This window comes from Tenrec ecaudatus, chromosome 10, assembly GCF_050624435.1.
Source record: "Tenrec ecaudatus isolate mTenEca1 chromosome 10, mTenEca1.hap1, whole genome shotgun sequence".
NCBI lineage: Eukaryota > Metazoa > Chordata > Mammalia > Afrosoricida > Tenrecidae > Tenrec > Tenrec ecaudatus.
In genome coordinates this window covers 153,012,025-153,038,496 of record NC_134539.1, presented here as the reverse complement: position 1 = coordinate 153,038,496, position 26,472 = coordinate 153,012,025, and the positions used below count along the sequence as shown (strand labels likewise).

At 56.8% G+C, this 26,472-nt stretch overlaps 2 protein-coding genes and 3 non-coding genes across 5 annotated transcripts; 2 read left to right on the top strand and 3 right to left on the bottom strand.

Moving 5' to 3' along the window:
* Nucleotides 1-668: 668 nt before the first annotated feature.
* On the bottom strand, nt 669-13,797 carry KCTD2 (potassium channel tetramerization domain containing 2). Its single transcript, XM_075562186.1, has 6 exons — nt 13,444-13,797; nt 11,168-11,276; nt 8,853-8,944; nt 5,173-5,268; nt 3,550-3,675; nt 669-2,140 (listed from the first exon to the last, which is right to left on the bottom strand). Exons 1-6 carry the CDS (start codon nt 13,780-13,782, stop codon nt 2,111-2,113), a joined length of 792 nt encoding a protein of 263 aa, XP_075418301.1. The 5' UTR covers nt 13,783-13,797; the 3' UTR covers nt 669-2,110.
* Nucleotides 13,798-14,011: 214 nt separating this feature from the next.
* Nucleotides 14,012-18,242, top strand: ATP5PD (ATP synthase peripheral stalk subunit d). The gene is made up of 6 exons (XM_075562187.1): nt 14,012-14,111; nt 15,511-15,641; nt 16,110-16,206; nt 17,052-17,123; nt 17,837-17,899; nt 18,042-18,242. Exons 2-6 carry the CDS (start codon nt 15,520-15,522, stop codon nt 18,171-18,173), a joined length of 486 nt encoding a protein of 161 aa, XP_075418302.1. The 5' UTR covers nt 14,012-14,111; nt 15,511-15,519; the 3' UTR covers nt 18,174-18,242.
* Nucleotides 18,243-24,192: 5,950 nt separating this feature from the next.
* Nucleotides 24,193-24,265, bottom strand: TRNAR-UCG (transfer RNA arginine (anticodon UCG)). The gene has a single exon. It is a non-coding gene; the product is annotated as a tRNA-Arg (tRNA).
* Nucleotides 24,266-24,860: 595 nt separating this feature from the next.
* Nucleotides 24,861-24,933, top strand: TRNAR-CCU (transfer RNA arginine (anticodon CCU)). The gene has a single exon. It is a non-coding gene; the product is annotated as a tRNA-Arg (tRNA).
* A 414-nt stretch (nt 24,934-25,347) lies between these two features.
* On the bottom strand, nt 25,348-25,420 carry TRNAR-CCU (transfer RNA arginine (anticodon CCU)). Its single transcript has one exon. It is a non-coding gene; the product is annotated as a tRNA-Arg (tRNA).
* Nucleotides 25,421-26,472: the final 1,052 nt, after the last annotated feature.

Below are 26,472 nucleotides of genomic sequence, written 5' to 3'. Positions count from 1 at the left end.
CCGGGGACCTCCTCGTGGGTGTGGCTCCTGGTCCCAGAAGGAAGACTAGTGACTGGGGACACGGAGTGCTGGGAGCAGGGCGCTACTCAGGGCCACCGTGAGAGCCGCCCGGGCCTGTGGGGCGGCACAGAGCTGGGTGCCTGGCTGACAAACCTGCTGGGTGCCCCACCTGCCTTCCTTGGTGACGACAATGTCTGTCACTCACGCAGCCATTCTCATTGGGTGGGGGGCCCATGGGGCTGTTCCCTGGAGGACGAAGAGGCAAGGCTAAGGGCAGGGGAGGGAATTCGGTTTTGTTTGTGATGTGTGTCCGGCAGGACCACACACCCATGGCAGTTTGGTCAACATCCCACAATCTAACGGGTGTCACGGGGTCAAACCAAAGAGCAACAACGAGAAGGTTCCTCCTCAGGGGCCTCTGGTCCAGGACCGGAGAGGACAGTCCCATCTTGGGAGGCAGGAAAGGGCCGCAGTGGGAAGGCGCTCTCCTGCGGCTGAATTGGCAGGAAGTCCCACAGCGGCCCCATGTGACCTGCTCTCAGGCAGCCTGCAGTGGGCCAGTGAGACGAGCCTCTAGGTGGACCCTCCTTTCTGGTGACGAGAGGGGGAGGACACCTAACTGCAGAGTGGCCTAGAAGGGCAGCAGAACGCGCAGCAAGGAGGCTGTGTAGCAACTGCAGGGTCTTTATGGGTCACCCCACGTTTCCAAAAGTTTCACACAATGACATACATGTGCGGAGAACAATTAAACAAACCTTTTTTTTTGCATGCTTCACCCCACCTGTCCTACCTCCAGAGTCTAGTGGGAGAAGCCTGTCCCACAGAGTATTTACCAAAACCCAACTCTTCTCACAGAATGGCAATCTGAGCATGGTTCACCATGAGTCCGTTCCTGAAAAGCCTCACGCCACCCAAGTCTCAGACGTGAAACAGTTTGGCCATGTGAGGTCTGCAGAGGTCACACCATCTGGGCCTGGCCAGTTCACACACCCCAAGATCACTTTACAGTCTTCAGTCAGTCCCCCAAACCACTCCCCGGGCCTGCCCCATGAACAGGTGGGAACGTTGATCTGAAGGTCCCCAGCACACCTGGCCTGGATGGGGGCCTTCTACAGATGGCACTCTGCCAAATGACCACCATTCATTTTCCAGAAAAAACCGGATTCCCCGGCCCCCTGGCACTCCATGACTCGCTGAGCAGCAGCAGTGCAGGTCTTGGCCCCGGGAGGGCTCCGTCTGTGGCCCTCAGCCCCGTGGTCGACAGGCACACTGCTGGGGGTAGCAGTCTCTGATGGCGTGGCGGCCAGGGGCACCAAGGTCAGGCGCAGGGAGCGGGCATCGATGTCGTGTGGGCAGTAGAGGCATTTCCAAGGGCCACGCCACCACTTCTGAACGTAACACATCTGGCAGCTTTCACAGACACCCTCCCCTACCCCAAGTCACCACAGGGCCTGCCAAGTCCCTCTGTTCCTGGTCTAGGTGCAAAGGGCGGGGCAGGAAATGGCACCAGGGGCGAGAGGCTGTGGGCGCAGTTCCACCTGCCACCCACAGCGCCCAGGTCTCTAGTGGACTTGCCAGCGAGCTGCCATGGGACACAGCTGCCAATCTCCAGACACATCACAGGGCCTGAGAAGGGGACCCCGCCTCCTGGCCTCCTGCTCAGAGGAAGCGCGGAGCGCACTGGGCTAGTCTACCTACCACGTGTCCTGAACCCCAACACAACCAGGTGCTGGGCCTGGAGTCTCAGCGACAGTTACAAGGGGGCAACCCCGTCTACCTTGGCACCCCGCCCGTCTTCCCGGGAGTTCAGGACACTTACAAGGGGAGCACAGGCCCCCCACCCCCAGGGCTGCCGGGTTGAGGTGAGTCTAACACTGGCTAGGAAAACAAAAGCAGGCTCGGAAAAGGTCCTCTGCAGCCAGGCGCTGCCACCGCATCTGTCCCCGACTCCTGGGGAGGGGGGGGTTGCCTGCCAGCTGGCCCGGAACACCTCTCCTCAGCCAGGGGCCAGGCGCAGCTAGGCGGTGGATGCCACAGCTCAGTGACTGTACAGGTACGGGAGTGACGCTCTCCGGATGGTTAGGATTCGGCGCTTCCGGCTGGTCGTAGTCTACATCCGAGACCCTCTCTCCTGAAGAATCTGGGGAGGGGGGGGGAGGCAGGAAGAGGGCTGAGGCAGGAGCTGGCCAGCCTGCACTCTCAGACTCAGGGCACTGAGCACACTGGGAGGGAGGAGACCAGCACAGTCCTGGCCGTCAGTGCAGGCCACCCGGGCAGCCAGACCTGAGTGCCCTGCCAGGGGTACTGAGGAGGAGGGTGATGCCCCGTGCCCATGCAGGCACTTTTCCAGGAATTTAGGGGGAGACAACCCAGCACAGTGCGAGTGGAGTCAAGCTGGATCCTTTCCAAATCTGAAGGGCGTCTTGCCCCTGTGCTCAGGGGCCCTGGTGGTGCTGCGGGTCTGGTGCTGGGTGGTTTAAGCTCCCACCAGCACCGCCCTGCTGCAGGCGACTGGCTGCTCCTGGAGAGCCAGGGTCACGAGGACTCGGTGGATGGCGGGAGTTGGGGTGTAGTGGCCATTAGCAGGGACGGCCCCTTCCCCAGAGACCTGATCGAGGCAGAGCGAGTCTCCCCTTTGGCTGTGGTCCTTAACCGCACCTGCCCCCACATGAACTGTGGGAAACAGGAAGATTTCTCCCAAGTTGTCTCCCCCAAATAGATGCCAAACGTAGCTGCTTGCTGCACGCGGAAGATACTATCCACTTGGAGGTCAACGGCAGTAGGCCAGGGGTCATTCTCCCTAAGAGCTATCAGCCATCCAGAGCAAGCAGACACCACTGTTTATCCCACAAGTAGGGTCCACTCCCTTCTCATAAGGATAGTAGTAGACTGTTTCCCTGAAGGAGAGCCCAGGGAGGTCAAGCCCACCAAGGGTGACCAGTTAGGTGACCATCATGAATCTAGGGTCCACCCTTCTTGTCACGTGTATGCCTCTAGCTCTAGTCCCACCCCTTCCTATGGGCATACCCCTAGCTCATCCCCTTCCTGTCACGCTCATGCCTATCGCACATCCCCTTCCTACGATGTGTGCCCACTGTACTGCCCCTTCCTGTGACGTGTGGTCACCTGTAATCGCGCCCGTCTACACAGTGATAAGCCGTGGTTAGCAGTAAAGGTCTCTCGCCCCTGCACGCTCTCCCCCCTCCACGTGGACCAGTGAGCAGGGCTGAGGGAGCATGCTTCCATGAACTGTGTCTGACTCCATGGCTTCAATCTCTCTTCTATCTCTCATGCTCTCTGTGACTTCACTATAACCTTTACTTATCAACGTCGTACAACTACGCCTACCGGGCCCGTGATGACTTGTTGGGGGCTCTCTCCCCCCATGATGAGCTACCTGGGGCTCTGTGGAAACCCCACCGTCTTGGCCTTCCCCCTCTTGGGAGCTGGGCACTTGGTACACCAGCAACAGGCCAGAAAGAAGGGGCCACAGGGGGCTGGGGGTGGAGTGGGGCGTGGCCGGGCTGCCCTGCAGAAACGGGTCCTTACCTTCGCCTTCTCACTAGGCTCGATGACAATGCCGTTGGTGGAATTATTTAGCTCCCGGGAGACCACGCAGAGGAATTCGGCCTGGTCCTCGTTTCCGTAGTTATAGGAAGACCCGATGCTGATGAGCTGGGGAGAGGGAGGAGGTGATGAGCCACCAGGCAGTGACCCGAGAACACTACAGGGACACACACCAAACCTGCCCACGGGGCTGGAGTGGCCCGTTCATACGACTCCTCATGTGGTGACCCCCCAACATGATTGTGGCTGCGACTTCACCTGCCATGTTGCTGCTGGGGTGAGTCGGGCGCCCTGTGAAGGTTGAGAACCGCTGCCCTAGCGGGGGTGGGGGCCCAGAGTGTAACTGGGCACAGTGTTCCTCAGGGCTCAGTCACCAAGGCCTCCCCCTGGGCAATGCCCCAGCAACCATGTTGTTTAATGTCCAGTCTGAAGCTAAGGTGATGACCAAATGCGCATGCTTTGTAAACCGCACAGTCCCTCTTAGCTTCTTCATGCCCCACTGGTATAATTCCCAAACACTGAGCTGAACTCAGGACTTCCTTCCAGGCTGAAGCTACACGCCCGGGAGGCAAGGGTGAGGCCACACAGGGTTTCAAGCTCTGGGGCGTGGGTAGAACAGAAGGTCCCTGTGGATGGAGAGGACCGTCTACATGGATCCATTTAGAGAACTGGATTCGGGACGAGATTCTGAACTGGACACCCATAGGGAGGAGGTGAGGCCAATGGCGAGGCCACCAGCAGGTCCGCGCTGTGGCCGGGCTGGGCCAGCTTCCCGGTCCCCGCTCTGTGCCGCAGGGCGTTGGTGAGCAAGAAGTCAATCACCAGTTTCACCAACTGTACTCTTACACACTATCTCTTGCTTAGAACTGTCTATCAGGGAAAAGACTGCTGGAACAGCGCACGAGAAACTCTGGGTAAATTCCGCAGCCCATGCGCGAAGAACCAGAAGCAGCTGACATGCAGCCGGCCCAACTGCAGTGGAAAGGCAGGTTTGCCACCAGTGCGGGCCACCACTGGGCAGATTTAAAGGGGACCTGTGAGATCGGCTATCCCCAAGGCTGACTTTGGTTTTGGAAGCTAAGCTGACGGTGACAATTCCAATTGCCTCTTAAGCTCTTCCCGAAACCTAACGCATACGGCCCTGTAAGTAAGTCTCTTTGTCCCAGCACAGTGCGGTGTTTGGAAGGCGAACCATGAACGCCCTGCCACCTGGTGGAAGAGAGCAGTACCGTCCTCTCAGCGGCTCCCACAAGTTAGAGGACAGGAACCGGGTGGACTCCTGGCAATCAGCCAGGGCCCCCAGCTCCCCGGGGTTCCCTTTCCGTCACACACACCTGGGCCCCACACTCCAGGGGAAGCCGAGGTACTGCAGAGTAGGCAGGGAGGGGTGCTGAATTCCCGGCTGGCCCTCAGGCCTAAGCAATGACCAAGCTCCGGTTCCCCGAGATTGCATGGGGTCAAAACTCCGGATGTTGAGCGGAGGGCCAGGGTCTGAGCTCCCCCTGGACCACAAGGCCCCCCTCACGTTTTCGCTTGGCCCTACTAGGGTGGGGATGGGGGCGAGGAGCACGTTTGGGGGGTGGCTGTTTGGCCTGGGAGGCTTACCTGCTCAAACTTCCAGCCGTCAGACATGGTGGACACCATCTGGGTCAGCTCCTCCTCTTGGCACTGCAGCACTCTGTAGACGTGCTTCACGGGGCCCTGCGACAACAAGGCGGCTCAGCAGACAGCCAGGCTGCCACCCGCCGCCTCTTACAAGGAGTGGATAGACGTCGTATGTATGTCAGCACATGACCCTGGGATGGGATGCCAGAGGTCCAACCGCTTCACACACTGCCACAAATAGAGAGTCCTGACAAGTCACCCTCAGTCCCATTTGAGCACCTGTCAAACTAACAGGGAAGGTCCCAGGCCACACCTGAGAACGCTCCAGCAGTGGGGACTCAGTTGCCTGAGGCTCCACAACTGGGACCACCTTCTCCTTCACCAAAAAGGCCCCTCAAGTCTCCTGAGAACCCACAGGGAGCACGGCCTCCGGCAAAGGACTGCCGTGGCGGGACTCGGGGAAGAGCCCCTCGAGGGGAGAGTCAGAGGTCACCAATGTCACAGAACTGAGCCTGGGCGACTGGTGACTGGATAACGGTGTGCCTGGACGCTCCCGACAGCAACAAAATCCGTCAATAAAAAGAATCCACCACAAGCAAACACATGAATGAGGGCATTGGGCTGCTGCCCACAAGACTGGTGGTTCAAATCCACCCGCCACTCACTCCTGGGCGGCTTAACCACGTGGGGAAGGATGCGGCTGTCCGCTCTCCTTAACGACTTGCCGTCTCGGGAAACCGTGCACTGGTCCCTGTGAGTGGGGTTTGGTTGAGCGGGAAGAAGAAAGGGTTAAAATATGAGCAATCACACTGAAAGTTTCCGCACTTGATTTCCCAAAAGGGAAATGGAAGGAAAGTGGTTCTGGAAGAACTCACTACTGGAAAGTCCTGGACGGACAGGAGCAGCTTGATCTCCGGGGGCTGTTGGCTGGGGTACCCCATCTCTGGCCTTCCCCGCAGACCAGGCGTGGCTCCCTGCTGTGCGTGAGGATGCTGAATGCTGAAGTTAGGTGTCTCTACGCTGGCCTGCCAGCAAGTCATGGGGAGGAAGAGCTGGGACTTGAACCTGGGTCTGCCTGCTAGTCTGGGATCTCTTTTCCACGCTTTCTCCTTCGAAACAAGGTACTGGGGTTGTGAGCCCAAGAACCGAGACTAGTGCGGACCCTGGGCAAACTGCAATGGCTGCAACCACACGTCTGCCAACAACCAGCAGGTGACATTCTAGGGCACGACTGAAGATCTACGACATTGGCCACACCGGTCAGTCCCAGGTGTCTGAGCTGCCTGCGTTGTCCCCAGGGAGCGCGGGCAGTGCGGTGGGTTAGGTGCTGCACCACTAAGCATGGCGGGCAGCCAACTCCCCCAGCGGCTCCGGGGAGAAAGATGAGGCTGTTTGCTCCCGTCCAGAGGCGAGTCTCAGAAGCCCTGTTAGGGACGGAATGGGTCACCAGGAGGGGGATCAACTCGGCGGCGGTGGGCTGCTATGTGGCTTTTTTCACTGGCTATCGTCCCGCTCCCTGTCTCTTCCTTCTTCGACAGTCTGGCACCGGAGCTGCCAGGCACAAGATCAACTCCAGGCCCAAAACACCGTAATAATGATCCCAGAGGCAGCAAAGTCGGGAGGCTGGTGGAGCCACTCAGCAACGAGACGTCACCGGAAACAAAACGGGGCCGGACTCGGCCGTGGCTCCGTGTCAGAAAGGGCGTGGCCCTGACAGAGGGGTCGTCTGTCCACAGGTGAAAGCAAACACCTGTTGGATGGGACAGACAGCCACAGAAGCTCACATGCACAACCAACTTCATCTGAGGGCCATGTGGACACAGAGTGATGCGGGAGGGAGGCTTTGAACCCGTCAAATCCACCACTCGGAGTGTTCACTGAACAAAAGGGCAGGTGGAAAGATCAACCAACATCCCAAAGGTCTTGACACTCCTGCCACCAGGCAGGAGACGGCTCCCAACTGGGTCTACACCCGCGGGCCCTGGTACGCCGGAGGACAAACGGCCGTCGTCTGTCGCCGGGTAGAAGGGAACCTTACACGCTCCCTGAGGGTGGAGAAAGGTGCGTGTACAATGAGACAATCCATGTGCCCTCAGGATCACACACAGCCGGCACAGCTGTGGGGAGGCTGGAAAATGGAAAAGCAGGCGAGATGCTCAAGAGGCCTGGGCACCACGGCTTTTACGGGGCAGGCGCCATGTCAGTGGACGCCTGGAAAGCCGGCGGCCCGAGATCACATGCCGGCCCATGAGCCAGGAGGGCCTGCCGGCCGGCTGGCAGCAAAACAGAGGAGACCGGTAACGGGGGGCGGGGAGGGTTAGGGGAGGGGGAAAGGAGTCAGGCCTTCTCTCCACCTGCCGACGGGCGCACGTGCTTGTTTTCACCGGAGATGCCAGTCATTGATCGGGATCAGGTCACAGGGCGCCAGGCCATCCTGCTCTACGGGCGCAGTCTACCAGAGCGGGCCGGGCCCTGGGCTTGACTTTCCAAGCAGCTTCTGGCTTTCTTCTTCCTCAAAGGAGCCCCAGGAGGCTCTCTTAGGTTGACAGGAGCTCTCCTGGGTTGGGAGTTAGGTCAGGCGGCAAGACAGATGGTCCCCGCCGCGTACACAGTGACAGTGATGACCACGCTCAGCCTCCTTTGTGCAGCGTTCCTCCCCCATCAACATCCGCTCGTGGCCCCGAAGAGCTCGTCAGCAGCTCCTGTCACTTCAGGCCCACATAGAATTCAATAAACCAAACTCACTGGCACACAATCAATTCTGACTCACGGTGACCCTACAGGCCAGGGAAGAACTGTTATTATTGTTATTCCTCCTGCGGGTGTCTGAGACTGCCATTCTGTACGGGACTAGAAAGTCTCCTCTTTCCCTGGCAGAGCTGCTGGTGGTTTCGAACTGCTGACCTCGAGGTTAGCAGCCCAACTTGCCACCAGGGCTCCTCTAGACAGTGCTTAGAACAGTCCAATGGCCAAAGCAGATGTTCCTGAGGAGCTGAGACAAGCTATTGTTTGGTGTAAGATGACTTGAGGTTTACAGTTGAAGGTTTAAAAACAACCAATCTCTGGACAACAGTTGCAGGAGTACCCCCCCTCCAAAGCTCTAGCAAGTCTGGAGTCTGAGAGAACTGAAAATTGGCCCTGCATTTCCCTCCTTTGGATCAGGATTCTTCCAGACTCTTTGATCAGACTGTTCTGTAATGGTACTGGGCACCACCCAGTGCAGGCTTTGTTGCTACAGAGAACGGGAGGCTTCACCATGGAGTGAGAAGCTGCCCGTTTTCTTTCTTAGAAGCAGGATTTACAAGGGGCTCCTAAAGTCTCTGCCCAGAGATCGGCTCTGGCCTCACTCACAAGGCCCGGCCAAGGGCTGGCTGTGGCAGGGCCACATGTTTAAAGGCTCATCCGAGGTCAGTGTGGCAGAGTGAGATCTTGTTGGGTCTTGATACCGAGGGAGACAGATACCCTGAGAAAAAAGCGTTGGACCCCAAAGGGCCCTAGCCTGCCCCCACTGTGGCGAGGTGGTCAGGGACCAGCTTCCTAGTTTTCCAAAGGGACACGGGGGGCGGGGAGGGTTGCGCACAGACTTGGGCTCTGCAGGGTGAGGCAGGCTCTTGCCACCTGGACAGACAGACAGAGCCCCCAAAGACAAATACCCCTTAAAAAAGCCCAAAGCTTGTTACCTGTGACGTTCTGTTCTCATTGTCCCGTATCCTTTCCTTCACCAGCCGCACCAGCGAGGCGATGTTGTAAAACTCCGCTTCTTCCAGCACACCTAGAACAGGGAGCGAGGGGTGTGAGGTCAAAGAGGGCTAGCTATGGCAAGGGCAGCCTGGAGTCCACAGGCTGGGTCAAACTGGCATCTTCCATCTGATCCGGAGACCCGAAGAACTAGATGGTGCCCGGCGACCAGCACCAACTGCTCTGAACCCAGCCTCCCTAGAAGGTCCAACAGGAGTGGGAGAACCCAACTCTTACGAGAGGCCTGGCTGGTGGAATGGAGACAAGTGGGGCCCCTGAGATGATGGCCCTTTGTCAGCCTGCAGGTCTGCTAAGCAACTCACCCCCGGGGCTCAAGTTTCAGCCACAGTCGACAGGTGTGCACGGGAACAGTATTAACCCTAGGGCGGTATACACACCTCACCATAAGTCTTTGCCATCCAAAGGGCAGCATTTATCCAAGGATGATATTCCAGAGGGCTGGGGAAGTCAGCGAAGTGGACCCGGGAAGCGCAGGGCGGATGTGGAATAAAGGACATCACCCGGGGTGATGGCCATCCACAGCATGAGACACACCCTGTCTGGATTGTTAGACGGAAACCTGCCCTGCTCGGGACCCCCACCCCAACAAAAAGTGGGAAACGAGAGCAAAACCCCCCTCTCATTTCTCGCTTCATCCTAACAGGCATTTCTGGGCTGTGGCAGGTGGACCCGGGACCTTCTTCCCAACCAGGAGTGTGTCTGCTTCATGCCCGCTGCTCCTCCCTCTGCTTCCTGCCTGCACCTGCCCACGAGCCGCAGGACACTGCTCCCATATGCCACTTCCTTCCTGGAGCTAATCAGGATGGGCAGCTCCTACATCTGCCTGGAGAGGGCAGGTGGGGGTGGGGGTGTGTGTGCGCAGAATCTAACAGGACACTATTCTCTACGCGGCTCAAGAGAGCCCACTCGGAACAGACGCCGGGTCCTCAGACAGGACCCTGGGTTTAACGTGTGGCCAAGGACCAAGAAGCTGGAGCTTGAAGTCTTTATCAATACCCGGTCCCCACGTGTGGTTACAAAAGCACAGATCTGTGTTCTCAGGCAGCAACGGTCCAGCAGCGAAGGGGGGTTAGAGATGGCCACAATCTAATCTTAAGCAGCTTGAGCACCCCCTCTTGGTGGGGGGAGGCAGGGAACGAGTGGTACGAATGAGGACACCCCGAAGCCACCAAAGCAGGAAGGCAGGCGGAAGACGAGGGACTCGGGGTAAAGGAAGCTTCTGGTCCTATTCTCGCCCTTTTCTCGCGGTTGGGAGTGATTTCCAAGTAGGAAGTCTTGGGGTGCTGCTGTTTTCAGGGACTTGTCAGTTTTCTTTTTTTTCCTGAAAGCAAAAAAAGATGCCTCTGGTGGCCTCTCTTCAAGAAATGAGGGTTGCCCACGGGCTGGGCACTGCTGAAGCTGGAGATGGATGCATGGGCACTGTGCTTCCCAAAGGCTGCTGGGTTACTTTCCCTAATACAGGCGGGGTAAACAAGGAAGGGCGTTCACAGAGGGGGATTCGGGTCTCTTGGGGGCTGAAACAAAGCTATTCCACCGTCACTGCCGCTCCAGCTCTCTTACGCACTCGGAGCCAAGGGCCCCACCTCAGGGAGCCCTGGCGGTTTAGGGACAGGCCCCAACCTTCACACAACGCCTTGCAGGAGATGAAGCCAAGTCTTTCAGGAACATGCTCAGACTCCCTTCCCGTCCAAATGCTCTAGAAGCCGAAGAGCTGAAGCAAATGGTGCGATGCACCCAACAGAGAACTGAACAAGAAACGAGGTCAGGCGCAAACATTTGCAGGGAAGCACGAGACCAGAGCCTGACAAGAAATGAGGCCAAGCCATCCTCCCCGCCACTGCCACCCCCCACCCCCACCCTCCCCCAGGGGCAGGACGTCCACACTCCAATGGAAACTATCAATAGTTGCTGCTCGGAGCGGTGGGGGACCAGGGCTAGCACACCAGTAAGCATAAAACCCGCAGGTTCCGGGGCGACACTGGGGGACCAGGGCTAGCACACCAGTAAGCATAAAACCCGCAGGTTCTGGGGCGACACTAAAGCTTTCTGCAGACCCGAGCTACCCGCCTGCCTCCTCGCCAAGGCAGGGGCAGAGCGCAAGCTGGGACCAAAGGCTTCTCAGTGGGGTGGCCGGCTGTTCCCCTTCACAAGCTGTGCTTCTGCCTGACCCTGCGCGCCATGCCCACTTCAAACAGGCGGCACTCGGGTTTTCAGCCACCGCAACCAGTGTGCTTACCTTCTTCCGCCAGCTCCTTATTGATGATGAGCTTCCCGTGTCGGAGGTAGTTTAGGATGGGCCCGAAGTAGGTAGGGTCTCTGTCAATCAGATACGCTCCCGTCTCATCCTGCCAACCAGACACGAGATGTCACTATGGGGGGGGGGGTCTGGGGAGCCTGCACCCGAAGTCGGGGCATCTCAGTACCCCAAATGTCAGCTGAAAAAACTGCAGCAAAGAGGCAAGTGTTGGCGGGTGCTTGCTAATCACAAACGATGGGCAAGAAGGGTGGGCTGTGCCTTTCTTGTACCTTCAGCTTCCGCTGAGGGGACGCAGCCTCTCCATGTCTGACAGGATTCACTTACTGGGTGGAATTTCTAAAATTTTGGAATTGGCTTGGACTTCTAAAGCTGGACACGGATTCCTAATGTCCTCTTGCAAGCTATTTGTTACATTTGACGCCGTAGCTGGGTGGCGGGGGGTGGGTGGGTGGGGGGAGCTCAAGCACAGGAACAGTTGTGGGGAGGGTCCAGGCAGGGCACGGAGTTGCTCTGGGGCCGGACTGACTCGATGGCACCTAACAACAACGTGTTTGACAAAGAAAGGGAGAACCATGGCCTCCACTAGTCTGAGACCGGAAGAACTCGATGGTGCCCCACTATGACTGACTTGGACAGGTAACTCGGACTGGAATCGCTACTGAAGGCCCTGTGCAGAGTGGAGGAAAAACGCCCAGCCCCATCCAAAATCATAAATAGACCAGACGGACTTACTCGTCCGGTAGAGACAGGTGCAGGCCCGAGACTACGAACCCTGGTCAGCTTTCAAACCTGGAACCGGACTCACCCCCACGGCTCACTTTGAAGCCAAACAACAGAGAGGCTGACAAGATGAACAGTGACACCCACAGCTGCTCCTCAGAGCACTCAGCCCTTGGGGACCAAACCGGAGGGCGGCGGCTGTGCGGGTCACGAGGCAGGTAGGAAGGGGGCAAGCAGGAGGGGAGAATGTCAAGTGGGGATCCCAGGGAGACGGGGAGAAGAGCCACGAAGCAGAATGTGTACACACCGTTCGGTGGGAAACGGACTTGCTCTGCACGCTCCCACTCCGCATCCAGTGTTTGAAATTAAGTCAATAAACACAGGGAGGAAGAAAGTCGTTTGGCTGAGGCTTGAGATTCGTGCCCGAAGCGGACACTGATGTCTGCACTGCCTGATTCTGAGAAAACCACTGCTTTGTTGGCAGCGCTCCTGAGCTCCAGGCCACCGTCAGTGAGCACCGGCGCTGCCAGCTGTAATCTCACACATCCCAGCTCTGTGCCCAGAGGAAGCCTGGCACTGCCAGGCATTTGGCTCTGAGTGACTGTGATCCGACTCATCTTTACAGTAAAAGGACCCAAAAGAAATGCTAATTCTGCAACAAAGGGGGTGGAGCGCCAATAATTCCCTGATAAGCGGAGTTTGGAGCTCTTTAAAGGGACCACCGCCGAGGTTTCCAGGGACCTGAGATGTTTCAGAGAAGCAGGATGCAATTTGATCCACACATGCTGGCAGGTCCCCAGCTCCAAGGTAACTCACTGACTGGCTGGCGCGGGATGGGGCACAGACAATGAAGCCAAGGGTGCTTTTCCGTCGGAAGCCGCAAGATGAACATGTAAAATGTGGAAATTCCCACAAGCATCCGGACTGGAAATGGGCTATGGGTCCGGTCTTGTCACTTCTCAATGTGCTGCCCAGCTGCATTCCTTGGTCTTCACGGCCCCACGGCCAACCTGGGCTTGGACTGGCAAGGGGTGTCTGACCATGCGTGCGACTGACCTCCAGGGTGGACCTTAGGCAGTGGCCCGGGTGGAGACCGGAGGGAGGAGGAACGTGCACGATGGAGAAGCTGTCAAGCCACGGGGAGCCTCGGGCTTGAACCCAATTTGGCACAAGGATCCAGAGAGGAAGTCTGAGAAAGCCAAAGCGATGCCTTGCTGGCCTGACCCAGTTCTGGATGCATCTGGCACAGGCGGTGAGGGGCTGACGAGGAGCCAGGGAAAATTCATGGGGATCCGAGGGGGCTGGGATGAGGGGGCTGGGGTGGGCACAGTCGCTGAGGACCGAGGGCGGGGCCAGAGAGAAAGCCAGGGGGTGCCTGATAATGGGGGACCCACGGGGTCGCTCTGAGGTTCCGGGGCCAGCCTGGGCGCTGAGGGAGAGGAGGGTGTCCACTGAGGAGGGAGGACCCCGAGGGCGAGCCTGGGAGGAAGGAGGGGGTCCGAAAGCCCGGGGGCGCGCCCGAGGGCGGGGCGCACCTTGTCCGAGTCCAGCTCCGGATCCTCCTGGCAGCAGAGGCGGCAGAGGAAAGACTTGGGCTCCCGGCCCAGGGTCTGTCTGGTGGTCACGAAGTAGGTGCCGCCCACGTTCAGCCGGACCCAGCGGGCCGCGCCGCCGCCCCCTGCCCGCTCGGGCGGACCGGGACCCGGCTCCAGCGGCTGCACGGCGGCGGCGGGCGGGCGGCCGTGGCCGCGAGGCGCGGGGCCAACGGGGCGAGGGCTGGGGGGCCCGCGGCCCGGGCCGCCCCCGTCTCCCAGCCCGCCCCCGCCGCCCCCGCCCAGCCCGGCCACCGCGGGGTCCAGCTGCAGCTCCGCCATCTTGGGCCGCCGCCGCCGCCGCAGCCGCTGCCCGCGCGCCGCCGGGCCGGCCCATTTCTCGGCAGGGAGAGCCGGGCCGGCCCATCGGCGGGGGTGGGGCAGGGGGAGAGGGACGGGAGCGCCCCCAACCAGCGCCCGGGGACCGGTGCGCGAGCGGCGCTGCGCCCGCCCTCGCAGGCGGGAACTTCCGGGGCCTTTCTGGCTCTCTATTGGCTGCTCTGCCCGACAGGACCCGCCCCATTGGCTTTCGGGTTGGCTGAGGGGCGGCCTTCCGCTGACCCGCTTCCGTTCCCCGCTGCTGGCGCCGTGGGCCGCTCGGGTCGCTGAAGGTGAGTGGGGTCTCGGCCCGTCCCTTGGCGCTGCTCTGTCTGCGGCGGGCGCAGGCCTTCGCCACACGCCTGCGGAGGACGCCGGGGTCTCCGGTCCCCCGCTGGCCGTGCGTCCCGAGCGTCGCGGCGTCCGCGCTGCCCTCCCCTCCCCCGCCTGCGAGGTCGCTGGCGCCCGGCTGTGACCCGGCCGCCCCCAGAAACCTAGTCTCCTGTAGTCGGTCCCCCAGCGCCGCGGGCTTCGCAGTCGCAGGTGTGGGAAGGATAGCCTGAGAATTCCAATGAGGACTTTTCCCACCTCCCTGAGACCAGTCTGGGAGGAGGAGTGGGGTTGGGAGTCCTTCAAATGAGCTTAGGGACACAGCGGCGGGGGAGGGGGGGAGCAAAGACCTGTTGACCTGCGCCCGTCAATTGGGAACCTTTCGGGGTAGCGCTAGGCTGCCCTGTTTAGCTGTTAACCGAAAGGTCAGCATTTCGAAACCACGGACTGCACTGTTGAGGGGTTAAAAATGAGGCTTTCTACTCCCGTAAAAAGGTACACCCGCAGAGGGCAGTTGGACCCTGCCCTGTGGGTTCGTGTCCTGTGCGTTTGGTTTGCAATCCCAGTTTCCACCCGATGACACACTACAGAGGAGCCTTTGAAGAGGGCAGGGCAAGTAGATGTACGACGTTTGCTTTGTAAGTAAGGAAGGAGGCTGAGAATCTCTTTCCGATGAGGGAATTCAGGCACAGTCTACGCTTTAAGCCTTGTTGAGACCTGGGCATGTGGCAGCTGCCCAGAGAGCACTAGAGGATCACGGAGTAGAACAATCCAGATGGAAATGTGTTTAAATTGATTAACTCTTAGGCAGTGCCTGGGAGTTGTTTGAAATGTATTCCCAAAGACCCGTGAGGAGTGAAAACTCGAGCTCGGGGTTTTTTAAGGATGCATAGGAGTTGGGGAGTAGAGGGATGACAGGGACTGTATCTGTATGCTGGGTTGTGTAGCTTGAATTTGAAAAGCTAAACTCGGCTGGTTGTCTCTGAATTTCTAGCCTCTCTAGGTTTCCAAACTTACTTGACCTCTTGCTCCATTTTCTTCTTTTTGAAAAAATTTCCCCTTTTTCAGGAGAAAAAAAAATTCTCAGAACCCCATTGCCAATTGAAAATGTTTGTGCGGTGTCCCATAATCCAGGGTAAAGCTTTGGTATCCACCCTGCTTGTTCTGACCCATGTGCATGAGACATTCCCCCTCCCCCCAATAACAGTATTTCCCACTTTGGGAAACACTGCTTTAGTTGATAAATGTACCCAGGAGATGGATCTATTTCTTAAAGACGTTGCAAGTTTCCGAGATAACCTTTCCTGATAGAATTCTTCCCAAGAACCCTTTGTTTTGATCTGACGGAATATTCTCTTCCAGGATCCCACGATGGCTGCACGGAAACTCTCTCTAAAAGCCATCGACTGGGTAGCCTTTGGGGAGATCATACCCCAAAACCAAAAGGCTATTGCCAACTCGCTGAAGTCCTGGAATGAGATCCTCACCTCCAGGTCAGTACTGTGAGCGAAGGGAGCCACCGTCTCCCGGCCGCCAGGTGTAGAAACAGTGCTTGGCGTTTTTGTAGGGGTTTTTGATAACGCTGTGAACAGAAAGTATGCAAAACAATGCATTTTCCAAACTAAAATGTTTTGCTTTTGTTGGGGGTTGGTTTTGGTGGCATTTCCATGAGCTCTTTTGTAGAGAAAAGTGAGGTGCCAGCTCTAGGCCAAAGGACTGAGAAATGGGCACTTTTACCCCCGAATAATGAATTTTTGTTATTTTTTAATATTAATGCATTTGACTTAAATATGTCTCATCATTAACACAGTGAACGATCTCTTTTCCAATAAAACACTTTTAATGACAGTAAAAACCTGGTAGGAAAATGGTGTAGTCGTTTGAGAAGAAACAGGGACACTTCTGTGTGACTTTCCTGTTGGCCCCGGAACAACCCTGACATCTGTTTTCTGTGGGAGCAGGTTGGCAGTTCTCCCTGAGACGCCTCCCGCTATCGACTGGGCTTACTACAAGGCCAACGTGGCCAAGGCCGGCTTAGTGGACGACTTTGAGAAGAAGGTGAGACCTCAGACACCCCCCTCCCTCCCCTGTTCACAGGGAAGAGGAAGAGAGATGGTTAGGGGTAGCGGGAAAGAAGGATGGGGTCATCATGGAGATCCTAGGAGAAACCCAGGTGGCCGGAGCTCGGGGTGGTGGTTTAAGTAAGTGCGGAGAACGCAGGCTCTGTTCATTCAGCAGGATTCTCAGCCAAAGACACGGTAGGCTTTAGTCCCAGTCGGAGAGCCAGATGGGCTGCCAGGTGTTTGTTTCTGCTCAGCTCCTTGAGTTTTTGCGTTGCCTTCTACCTGTCTCTCTCGACCCAAGTGTCCAGCCCATCTCACCATGCCCCCCCGGCTTTTCAACATCCCTGGTAGCTCTCATTTCTCAGCCACCTCCACTCTCCGATGGTCACACACCTCTCTGCCTCCAACACCCACTTGTTTATTCCTCCGGTGGGGGTTCCTCGCGGGCCTGCTGTGTGCCAGGGCACAGTGCAGCATGCTGGGGCCGCAGCACCCAGCTCTCTTCTGCCACCACTCAGGCCTCTTTGGGTTTCTGGTCAGAGAGAAACCAGAATCCCTGTAAAGCCGGGAATGTCCAGCTGTCGCTTTCAGACTAAGAAACCGAAATTCGTCCTGAAGAGGAATCTCCAGGGCCTACCTTAGTTAGTGACGGGAACTCCCGTCCCCCTCTAGCACCTCAACACATCCTGGCTGCTTGTTGGGGTGGTGGGGTGTGTGTGTGTGTGTGTGTGTGCACGCACGTACACGCCAACTGCCAGGATTAATAGCTGGAGCCCATTGGTGACCCAAGCATGGTGTCCGGGCATACTGGCAACCCCTCACAGCCCTTTGTGTTTGCAGTTTAAGGCCCTCAAGATCCCTGTGCCAGAGGACAAATTTACTGCCTTGGTGGACGCTGAAGAAAAAGAAGATGTAAGTCGTTGCGGCCCTGCCTTGTTCTAGAGTTTTCTTAATCCCAGCACAGCTCTGCATTTCTTAGCAGCGGGTAAAGTGGGTTGAATTCAATAGGGAAGTTAAGGAAGGAACTAACAGCGACAGCAGAAAAGAACGAACTCTTTGTAAGTGCAGCAAGCACCATGGATGAATTTCAGCACAGTGAGGCGGGTGAGCCCTATGAAGGGAGCATCAGGCGTGATTCCGTTTATAAAACGAGAAAGTGCATGAGCTGGAGCCCCCGTGGAGCAGAAACCGATCAGAAGGGAAACGGGAGTCTCTTACACAAACAGTGATGGGAAAGTGGGGACTGCCACCACCCACTCCCTCTCACCTTCAGAGGCAAAGAACAAGGTAGTCCCTGAAAGTTCTGACTCCCACCATAGATCAGAGTTTGAACTCAGGGGTGAATTCCAGCTCCTACAGGTTACTGCACCACAAAGTCACCCCGGCCGCTCTCTAAACCAGCCAGTTCCTGGCAAGTTGACGCTGACTCAGGGCAACCCTCTGGGCGGGCTCCTAGCTTGGAACTTTCAGCTGGGCTCCGTAACCGTTCACACCACCCAGGGACTGGCTTCTCTCTAGAGCAGTGGAGACGGAAGGCAGGGCTCTGGGATTCCTCCTCCCTTGGGGACCTCTGGGTCAGGACAGCCCAGCTTGCTTTCAAAGCCAATCCCTCCTTTCTCTCGAAGGTCAAGACTTGTGCCGAGTTTGTGTCTCTCTCCAAGACCAGGATTGAGGAGTATGAGAAGCAGGTAGGTGTGAGCCAGGGCTCGCCCAGTAGAGTAGGTCGTCTGTCTGTCTGTGGTCACAAGCCTTTCCCTTGTGGCCGGACCCTGCCGTGGGTATGCATCTCTGAGCCCGTCTGCCTTAACTAACCCCCTCTCCCCTCTCCAGCTGGAGAAGATGAGGAACATCATTCCATTTGACCAGATGACCATTGACGACTTGAACGAAGTCTTCCCCGAAACCAAGTTAGACAAGACCAAGTATCCCTACTGGCCTCATCGGCCAGTTGAGAGTTTGTGAAGCCGAGTCTGAGCGGACACGCTGGCCCTCCCCTGAGGCACTCTGAGCAGTAAAAATGAGAATGCTAAAGTCCTGTGTGTGTCTGCTCTTTGTCGCCACTCCTCCCTGGCAGTCACCCCAGAAGTGGCTTCTAACAACGACTCCAAAATCCAAACCCGTTGCCCTCCAGTCCAGTGCCATCTGTAGGGACCGTTTGGGTCAGAGTTGAGCCTGCGCATTGGGTTTCGGAGGCTGTAATCTCTAGAGCCCGTTGCTACGGCCTTCTCCTGCTCCACAGCCGGCCGGTTCAAACCACCGTGCCAGGCTCCCCGGTAGATCTCAGCTCACTGCCATTGGGTCAGTGCGGTTCAGCTGTGTGTGATGAGGATGTGGCCCCCAGGGCTGCTGCAGTGGTCACAACTGGCAGGAGGGCCTGCGGGAGCGCCTTCTGACGGTGGCGTCCTTCATCTGGGGCCTCCCTGGGACTCTGCTCCCAGACCGCTGGTTCCTATGGTGCGCTCCATTCTGCCTGTCCACCGGGACGTCCCCAGAACAGATGGCCCACCTCACAAGTGCAGACGGCAGCTGCGGGGCTTCACTTCTCTGCCCCATGCACGCTGGCATTTGAACATAAACGTGATTCGAAAGGAAGCTTCCTTCCGAAGTGCAAACCCATCACAACTCCGGATTTCAGTGTGGAAATCTCGCTCCGCCAGTTGCGTTTTAAAATCCTCTTCCCTCATTTAGCACGGTCAGCAGAGGTGGTGTGGGGTGAGGGTGGGATTGAGCACCACCCAAGCTACAATCACTGGTCTCTCCCGTCGGCACTGGAGCAAAGAGTGAAGAAAGCGGATGCACGGTAACTGGTGCAGTGGGTTAGCGGCCCACCGGGACCTCCGCTTCCGGGATCCTGAGACCAGAAAGACTAGATTGTGCCCTGTTACCACTATGGACCATTCTGAACAGGATCACGTCAGAAGGTCCTGAATAGAGTGGGAGAAAAATGTGAGTCCAAACTCAAACTCCTAAAAAGGACCAGGCTTACTGACAGGTAGAGGCTGGTGGGGCGCCTCAGGCTAGAGCCCTTTGCTCTCTGACCCTGAACTCAACTGGCCCCACTGGGCTCTGTTTTCAGCCCAATAACAGATCTACAAGGAGGTTAATAACACACAGGCATGAGATCTTTAAAGAGTAGCACACATCCAGAGTCCGGAAGGCAGGAATTGTTTGGGGAAGAGGAGGAGGAGGACAGGCAGGAGGAAGCGCAGACAGCGGGATGAGTGACAGCAGCGGGTAGGGATTGCAGTCAGTGACCTGTGGTCTGGAAGTCTCATTTCCTTGATAAGCCACCTCCCCTTTCACGATTCAAGCTAGGGGTCGGGATGCTGGGTGCTGTCCAGTCAATTCCAGCGCATAGCAACCCTATGTCCAACTCTGCGTGGCCCTGCACATGCGTCCTCACGTGGTCTCCACGTGTGAGCCCGCTGTTACAGCCAGGGTGTGTGCACATCTTGGGGCCTGCCTCCTTTTCACTGCCCTCTACCAAGCCTGGCGTCCTCCAGGGACTGGGCTTTCCTGATGACATGTCCAAAGCATGCGAGACACAGCCTCCCTGTCCTGCCCTGTAACGAGCATTGTGGCCATGCTTCCAAGGCCGACTTGTTCTTTGGGTAGTCCGCGGTCCCTTGAGTATTCTTTGGCCGGATTCAGGTGCATCACTTCTCTGGTCTCCCATATTCAACGTCCAGCTTTCACAGGCATGTGAGGCGACAAATACCATGGCCTGGGTCAGGTGCAGCTTAGTCCTCAAGGTAAGATACTTGGTATTCTGCAATTAGAAGAGGCCTTTGTGCAGCAGATCGACCCAGTTCAATGAATCATTTGACCTCTTGGCTGTTGCTTCCATGAGTGTTGATTGTGAGTCCAAGCAACTTCGGTATTCTTCCTGTCGATCACGTTTGTCACCCGTCGGGCCAGTCCTGAGGATTCTGGCTGGCTGGCTGTCCTTGGATCTTCACCAGCAAGTGCTTCAAGGCCTCACTGCCGACCAGCAAGGGAGGAAAACTTTAAAAGGGGAGATGATGGGACCTGGTACATTTACTGCATAATCCCTGATGACTTACATTGCTGGTGTTAGATTACTTTCTGCCCTGAGAATTAACAGGATTGTGAACTGGAACCCGAGAAGTTTCTAGGTAAGAAAGTGACCTTAAATGCCACAGGGCAGGATAGCATAACCAGGCCAAATGCCACAAATGGACATTATTGAAGCAAAGTAACATAGCTGACAACGGTCAGACAACCAGGGGACGGTGGCAGAGGGGAGCTGGCACCATAAGCCCTTGTGTATAAGAACTGCTCTTCAGCTGAAAGTGGGGCATTGGAGTGTCCTCGAGCCGCTTGGCTCTGGACAATCTGCGATGTTCGCTCAGAGCTGTGGAGAAGGCTTTCCTGCACACAATACAGAAAGGAGTACCGCTCACCCCTCCCGACCGCCGAATCATGCACCCAGCTGTGCCGCCTACGGCCTTGGAGGCTTCAGACACATTTCCAGGAAAAATAGGCAGAATCAGACAGGCGATTTCTCCTGAAGTGCAGTTAGAACGCTTACTCCAGGGGAGAGCCAACGTGAAAGGCCTATGTACGTTTGTGGATCAGAAGGAAGGGCGTGCCTGGATCCCTGGATCGGAGAAAAAGCCCTGGGAGAGTCTCTGGAAGGAACCACCGAGAACCACAGAATCTTGCTCTCAGAGGCATGTACGTGGAGGGAGCGGAGGCACTTTCTGACCTCAGTGGGTTATGCGTTGGGCTGCTCCCCTCCCCTCGGGGTCAGCAGTTTGAAACCATCAGGCACTCCTGGGGTGGGGGTTGGGGGGGTGGATAAAGCTTCTATTCCTCTAGAGCTACAGTTTCAGCAACCCACAGGGTCCTATAGGGAGTTGGAATTTGACTTGATGGTGGTGAGGGAGCGAGCGAGTCAATGACCCCACATGATTTGACAGACCGACATCGTGTGTGGGTTTATTCAACATTTAAAAATAAAAGCCGTCCTTAGTTAATAGACATATGCTTTGGGAATCAGAGGAGTCTGATACAGTCGAGGGCCTCCACAGACGACACAGCGGCTGCCGCCATGGGCCATTGTGAGGATGCAGCAGGGCCTGGCAGGGCTTTGCTCTCTTGCCCATAGTGTGGGGACCACCTAACAGCAACAACGCGAGACAAACAACTCCCCCAAGCACCCGAACTGGCATCATCAATGACAGAAACAAGCAGAAGTACAAATTGCGTACCATCCAGAAGCAACCAGAATGGTGATTACAAATTCGTGGACCCCATTTTGAAGGCAAAACATTCAGGCTGAGTCAACCAAAACTCTAGTTGCAAACTGTCCATCTTTAAAGTAGAACAAAACAGGGGTTGGAGGAGGATAAAGAGAATGGGGAATGTGGATCCCTGGAAGGGGGGGGGGCACCATTTCCTTAGTGGCCACTGAAGGGCAAAACTGGCCTGTAAATCACTAGTTCAAGATGTCACACCTCTAGCTCCAGACTGCTTGGCAAATGGAGATCGTTTTGAATATTTCTTATCAGAACATATGCAAATTCACGGCAGTAAAGTGTTATTATAATGAAAAACCCTTTATTGCAACACAGCGTGGCCATGGTGGGGGGATCATTAGGAAATGAATTATATTACATCATCTATTAAGCATCATAAAGCACGACACCTAATTAGTCGAATGGACAGACTGGAACGCTCAGAAGTAACCCAGACGTGAAAGTACTCTCTAAGCGCATAGAAGTAGCAGCAAGCAAACCTGTCTTAGAGGAAGTGCAGCCCTCAGGGACGCTCCTCAGCCCTGAGGACAGTGAGAGAGACTCGCGCCTCTTCTGGACCTGTTATTGGGAGAGGCGAGTCCCTGGAGAAGGACGTCAAGCTGGGTAAAGTGGAAAGGCAAGAGGCAGACCGTCAACCAGACGGACTGACACCATGGCTGCAGCAATGGGCTCACGCCCAACAAGGGTGAGGATGGCCCGGCACCAGGCAGTGGTTCCTTCCATAACAACCACATGTCCTGTAGACTCCAAGGAGCATCGCAAGGGAAAGGCACCAGTGTAATTGGTTCAGATGTCTGGAAAAGAACAAGAAATTCCAGTTGCAGATTCAAGCATTCATCGATAACCACAACCCCATAGTAAACAAAAAAGAAGAATTAGATGAATTTTTATATCAAATTCAGGTGGCAGGATTTTTCCAAAGAAGACATTAAAGCAAGAGACTTTTCTGACTGTTCAACGACCAGTCCCGCATCCTCTGTTTTCAAAGGGTCTCCTTCGTTAGTTGGCTTGCCTGCTGTTCTGCATCTCACTAGAGGGTAAATCCTGTGGAGGCAGGACAATTTTTAGCAAAGTAAAGCCTGAAGTTCAGGAAAAAAAGCAATGGTTCTAGAGGTCCCTGTCAGGGAAACGCTGGTTGAGAAGCCAGAGGGATTTGAACCAGATGGAGCACCTGCGTAACTCTGCTTAAGGAACCGGACTCAGGCCAGGGTTGGAGAGAAGCCTCACCACTTGCGGGAACGGAGGCGGGGCTGAATTTCTTTTCAAAAGTACAAAGAATGGGGACTATTAGAAACTTTGGAGAAATATGGAAGGACCTAGAGGACAGAATGCTGAGTTTAACAGATCAACCCCCAAACCAAACTCACTGCTATCCAGGGGATGCTGATTCATGGCGACCCTGTGAGTTTCTGAGACTGTGATTGTTGATGGGAGTATAAAGCCCGGTTTTCCACCCGAACCAGTCCCACACAGACGGGCAAATATTATACAAACCACTATGCTAGAAAGCCAAGAATAAGTTTTCACAGTAAAATAAGCATTCTTTGATGGCTCCCAGGGGTGAAGACAGACAGAGGGAGGGAGGGGCCGTCCCGGGGCTAGAGGGCAGGCCAGTGTTAACTTGGGTGAAGAGGAGCGGGAATACACAGTAAGACGGAAGCAGAAGAAAAATCAATAAAGGACGTTTTAAAATGTCAAAGACGCATAGAAATCTGCTAATAACAGTGCCTCTCACCAGGTAGAGTAGTTCTAAGCTATTCCACGGAATGTCAAGTCTTCAACCTGAGAATCCCTCCCCTCCTGGAGCTTCCAGTCAAAACAAAAGTCCTTTGTCTCAAACAGAACCTGCACAAATAAAACCAAGCACTTATGTAGTGTTCTGCGGGGGAGGGAGCGTCCTAATCATCGTGGGGCAAAAATCCGTTCTCTTTGGATGCCACGTTTCCAGGAATTTTCCGAAGCTTCCTCAGGCTCGTGCAGGTGGGCAGTGTGCAGCTCTCCGACTCATCACAAGGGGTCCACACCTGCTCAGAGAACAATCAGAACACACTCTCCGTCCTCCCTTCTTATTGCACCCACGCCCACCCGCAGGCCGACAGGATCCCGGCTTCTGGCTGCAGCGGGTGGGTGGTGACGGGCACACGGTTTCCCTGGCCCGTGGGCTTGCAGCCGTCAGAGGCGGAGGTGAGGGTGCGAGCTGGCTCTGGACACAAGACATGAGGTCCCACTGCCCTCATATCAGCTCACCTTTCAAAGTGCAGGCGGACCTCACCAGAAGGAGAAGGTAAATTAACTGCAGCTCAGATAGCCCAGTAGAGAAAGCGAATGGACAAAAGGACAAAGCTATTAAACCAACAGATGTTACCTATTGAAAACTGCGAACACTTGACTCTAGTCCACAAGCTGGAACCAAATTCCCCGACGTGACACTGGGAGGTTTGTGCCTTACCTATGACACCACTAGAAACCTCCCTGAACAGGCAGGTACAAACGCCTCTGGAGGTGTGCCACCGTGCAGCCCCGATGACGTCAGCTGTCCGTACCCCGCACCTGGACGGCTCCTCAGGCATCTAGCAGCAGCAGCACGGTGGGTTCCCGAAGATTTCCAGGTGCGGGATTTGGAAGCATGCGGAGCCCACGTCTAAAACAAACGCCGGGAAGGACTAGCCTTCTACTATTACGGGATTAAAACGTACATCCGACCACGAAGGGACTCGAACCCTCAATCTTCTGATCCGAAGTCAGACGCCTTATCCATTAGGCCACGCGGTCTCCGCTGGCCACCGGCTCTCGAAACTGCTATTGGGTGATGGAGTAACTCACCAGCGTTGTTGGGGGACCCAGAAACGACTCGGCGGACTGCTGTCGCCATGGCGCCCGTGACCCCCGTGGCCCAGCGCTCCCGCTCCCTACATGCTCCCAACTCAGTCCGTGGTACCAGCTGGAGCCGCGGGATGCAATTGGTTTGTGGAAGCCGCACGGCCTGAAGAATACGATGTCTGCTTTCGGGTCCGTAGGAGCTGGTGTTAAAGTTCGAGATAAGGAGCGTTTGGTTTCGAGCGGGGCTCCGTGTCCTTCGGCGGCGCGAGGCGTTGCGACCGGCCCTTGTTGCATCTGTGGGCTCGTGCCCCCCACGCTCGTCCCCACCCCGCGGCCAGCCCTTCCCGGGGCTCCGGAAGCCCGCTGGCCCGAGCGATCACCATGACCCTGCTTTGGGGGCGGCCCCGGGAGTCTTCGCCGGGGAGCCTGGTCCCCAGCCGCAGGGGCGGGAGTTTCTGGGGCGCCCGGGGAGCGTCGCGGGCCGGGGTGCTGCACGTGCGGCTCCGCGCGCGGTACCACCGGTCTCGCGAAGCTGACGTCCAGCCGCGCCCCAGTGGCCTAATGGATAAGGCACTGGCCTCCTAAGCCAGGGATTGTGGGTTCGAGTCCCACCTGGGGTGGCTTGTCCATCTGTTTTCCCAGTGGGAGCTTTTGGTGAGGGCAGCGCAAACCTCCCCCACCATCTGCAGGCCTGGGTTGCAACGGATCTGGGAACATCCCGACTTTTATCTCTTGGACCCCCCACCCCCTCGAGGCCGCCGAGATGGACAGCAAGAAGGGCAGAACCTGTCCCCACAGCATCTTCCATCCAACCAAAAGTTGGGGACGCCTCGGTGGCGACCTAAGCCCGGCGTACCCCCCAAATGGAGTTACCCTAAGGCTCCCGTGCCTCTCCTCCGCCCCCCCCCCCACGCCGTGATCCCGGAGCAGGGTGGTGGAGTGGCGCCGGCGGGTGCGGGTGGAGAGACACCAAGTCTTGGACTTTGCTAACGATATTCGTCGGTGCCAGAAGGGCGCGGCCCCAAAAGCAAAAGTACCCCAGGTGGGACTCGAACCCACAATCCCTGGCTTAGGAGGCCAGTGCCTTATCCATTAGGCCACTGGGGCTTGCGGCGCACGAGCGTGGCGTCGTGCGCTCTAATAGGCTCTCGCGGCGGCCCGGCCCCCGCGTCTCCGGGGAGGCTGCTGCGCGGAGCTGGCTGCGTGCGTCCGAGGAGGACGCCGGCCGGACCTGAACTTCACAGGGACGCAGGCGCGCGCTAGCGCCTGGCCTCGCCGCCAGCACGATGTCGGTGACATTCAACCACAGTCACAGTCAAGCCTTTGTTTGCTTTGGCGCCGGCGCCTGCGTGTCTGTCAGTGCGTGTCCACCTTGCCCCTTATTCCCTGGGTCCCAACCGAACGGCGCGAACCACGAAGGATCACATTCCCTGAGCACTTGGTTAAAGGAAACCAAAGTCCCGTTGCCAGGACCCCAAAAACAAAGTCTGTATGGAGGCAGGGAGCCTCCCCTCTGTGGCTTGGGACTTTGAGCCGTCGGGCTCCTCGTTAGCCGCCGCCAGCCCTTGCCATCGCATCACCAGGGCACGTGGTGGGCTTCCTGAATCACGCATGCATTTAAATCCCACGGGAATCCTCTGCGGACGGCACACGGAGCATCCTCTCCGGTTTAAGAGAGGGGGACCCTAAAATGCTGGAAACCAATTTGCCCATGGCCGGCCGGCTGGGGGTGGTGGCTTCAAACCTGTCTTCTCAAGCCTGGGCATTGCCCACACTTGCCAGGCCCTGCCCTTCCAGACAGTGGAGTCTCTGCTGACTTCTGGCCTTCTCCATAGCCTCCTCCCCAAGGTCGGGGTCTCTGAGCCCTCTGCTGGAACTGGTCCCCTCCTCTCACTCCCCCCGGGTGACCTCTGCCACTGTCGCACGATTTGTCGGTTCTCTCTGCAATTAAAATGTAACCCCCTCCCTGTTTAGTCAGCCTTTGGTCACCTAACCCCCCACCCAGTGCGGAGGAATTAAGGCGTAGCTGTTCATTAGGAACTGAAAGCACATCCGTGTGCAGTTAGCAGAGAAGCCCTGCAGGTGCAGTGGTTCCCAGTTGGGCTGCGATCCGATCCGCAGTTCAGAGCCACCAGCAGCTCTGTGGGAGAGGGACTGGG

Coding starts and splice junctions, on each gene's coding strand:
- ATP5PD (XM_075562187.1), top strand. CDS start 15,520: ATGGCTGCACGGAAACTCTCTCTAAAAGCCATCGACTGGGTAGCCTTT. Junction 16,207..17,051: donor TGGACGACTTTGAGAAGAAG/GTGAGACCTCAG, acceptor TTGTGTTTGCAG/TTTAAGGCCCTCAAGATCCC. Junction 17,124..17,836: donor ACGCTGAAGAAAAAGAAGAT/GTAAGTCGTTGC, acceptor TTTCTCTCGAAG/GTCAAGACTTGTGCCGAGTT.
- KCTD2 (XM_075562186.1), bottom strand. CDS start 13,782: ATGGCGGAGCTGCAGCTGGACCCCGCGGTGGCCGGGCTGGGCGGGGGC. Junction 11,277..13,443: donor CGGAGCTGGACTCGGACAAG/GTGCGCCCCGCC, acceptor TCTGGTTGGCAG/GATGAGACGGGAGCGTATCT. Junction 3,676..5,172: donor ACGGCTGGAAGTTTGAGCAG/GTAAGCCTCCCA, acceptor CCCTCTCCCCAG/CTCATCAGCATCGGGTCTTC.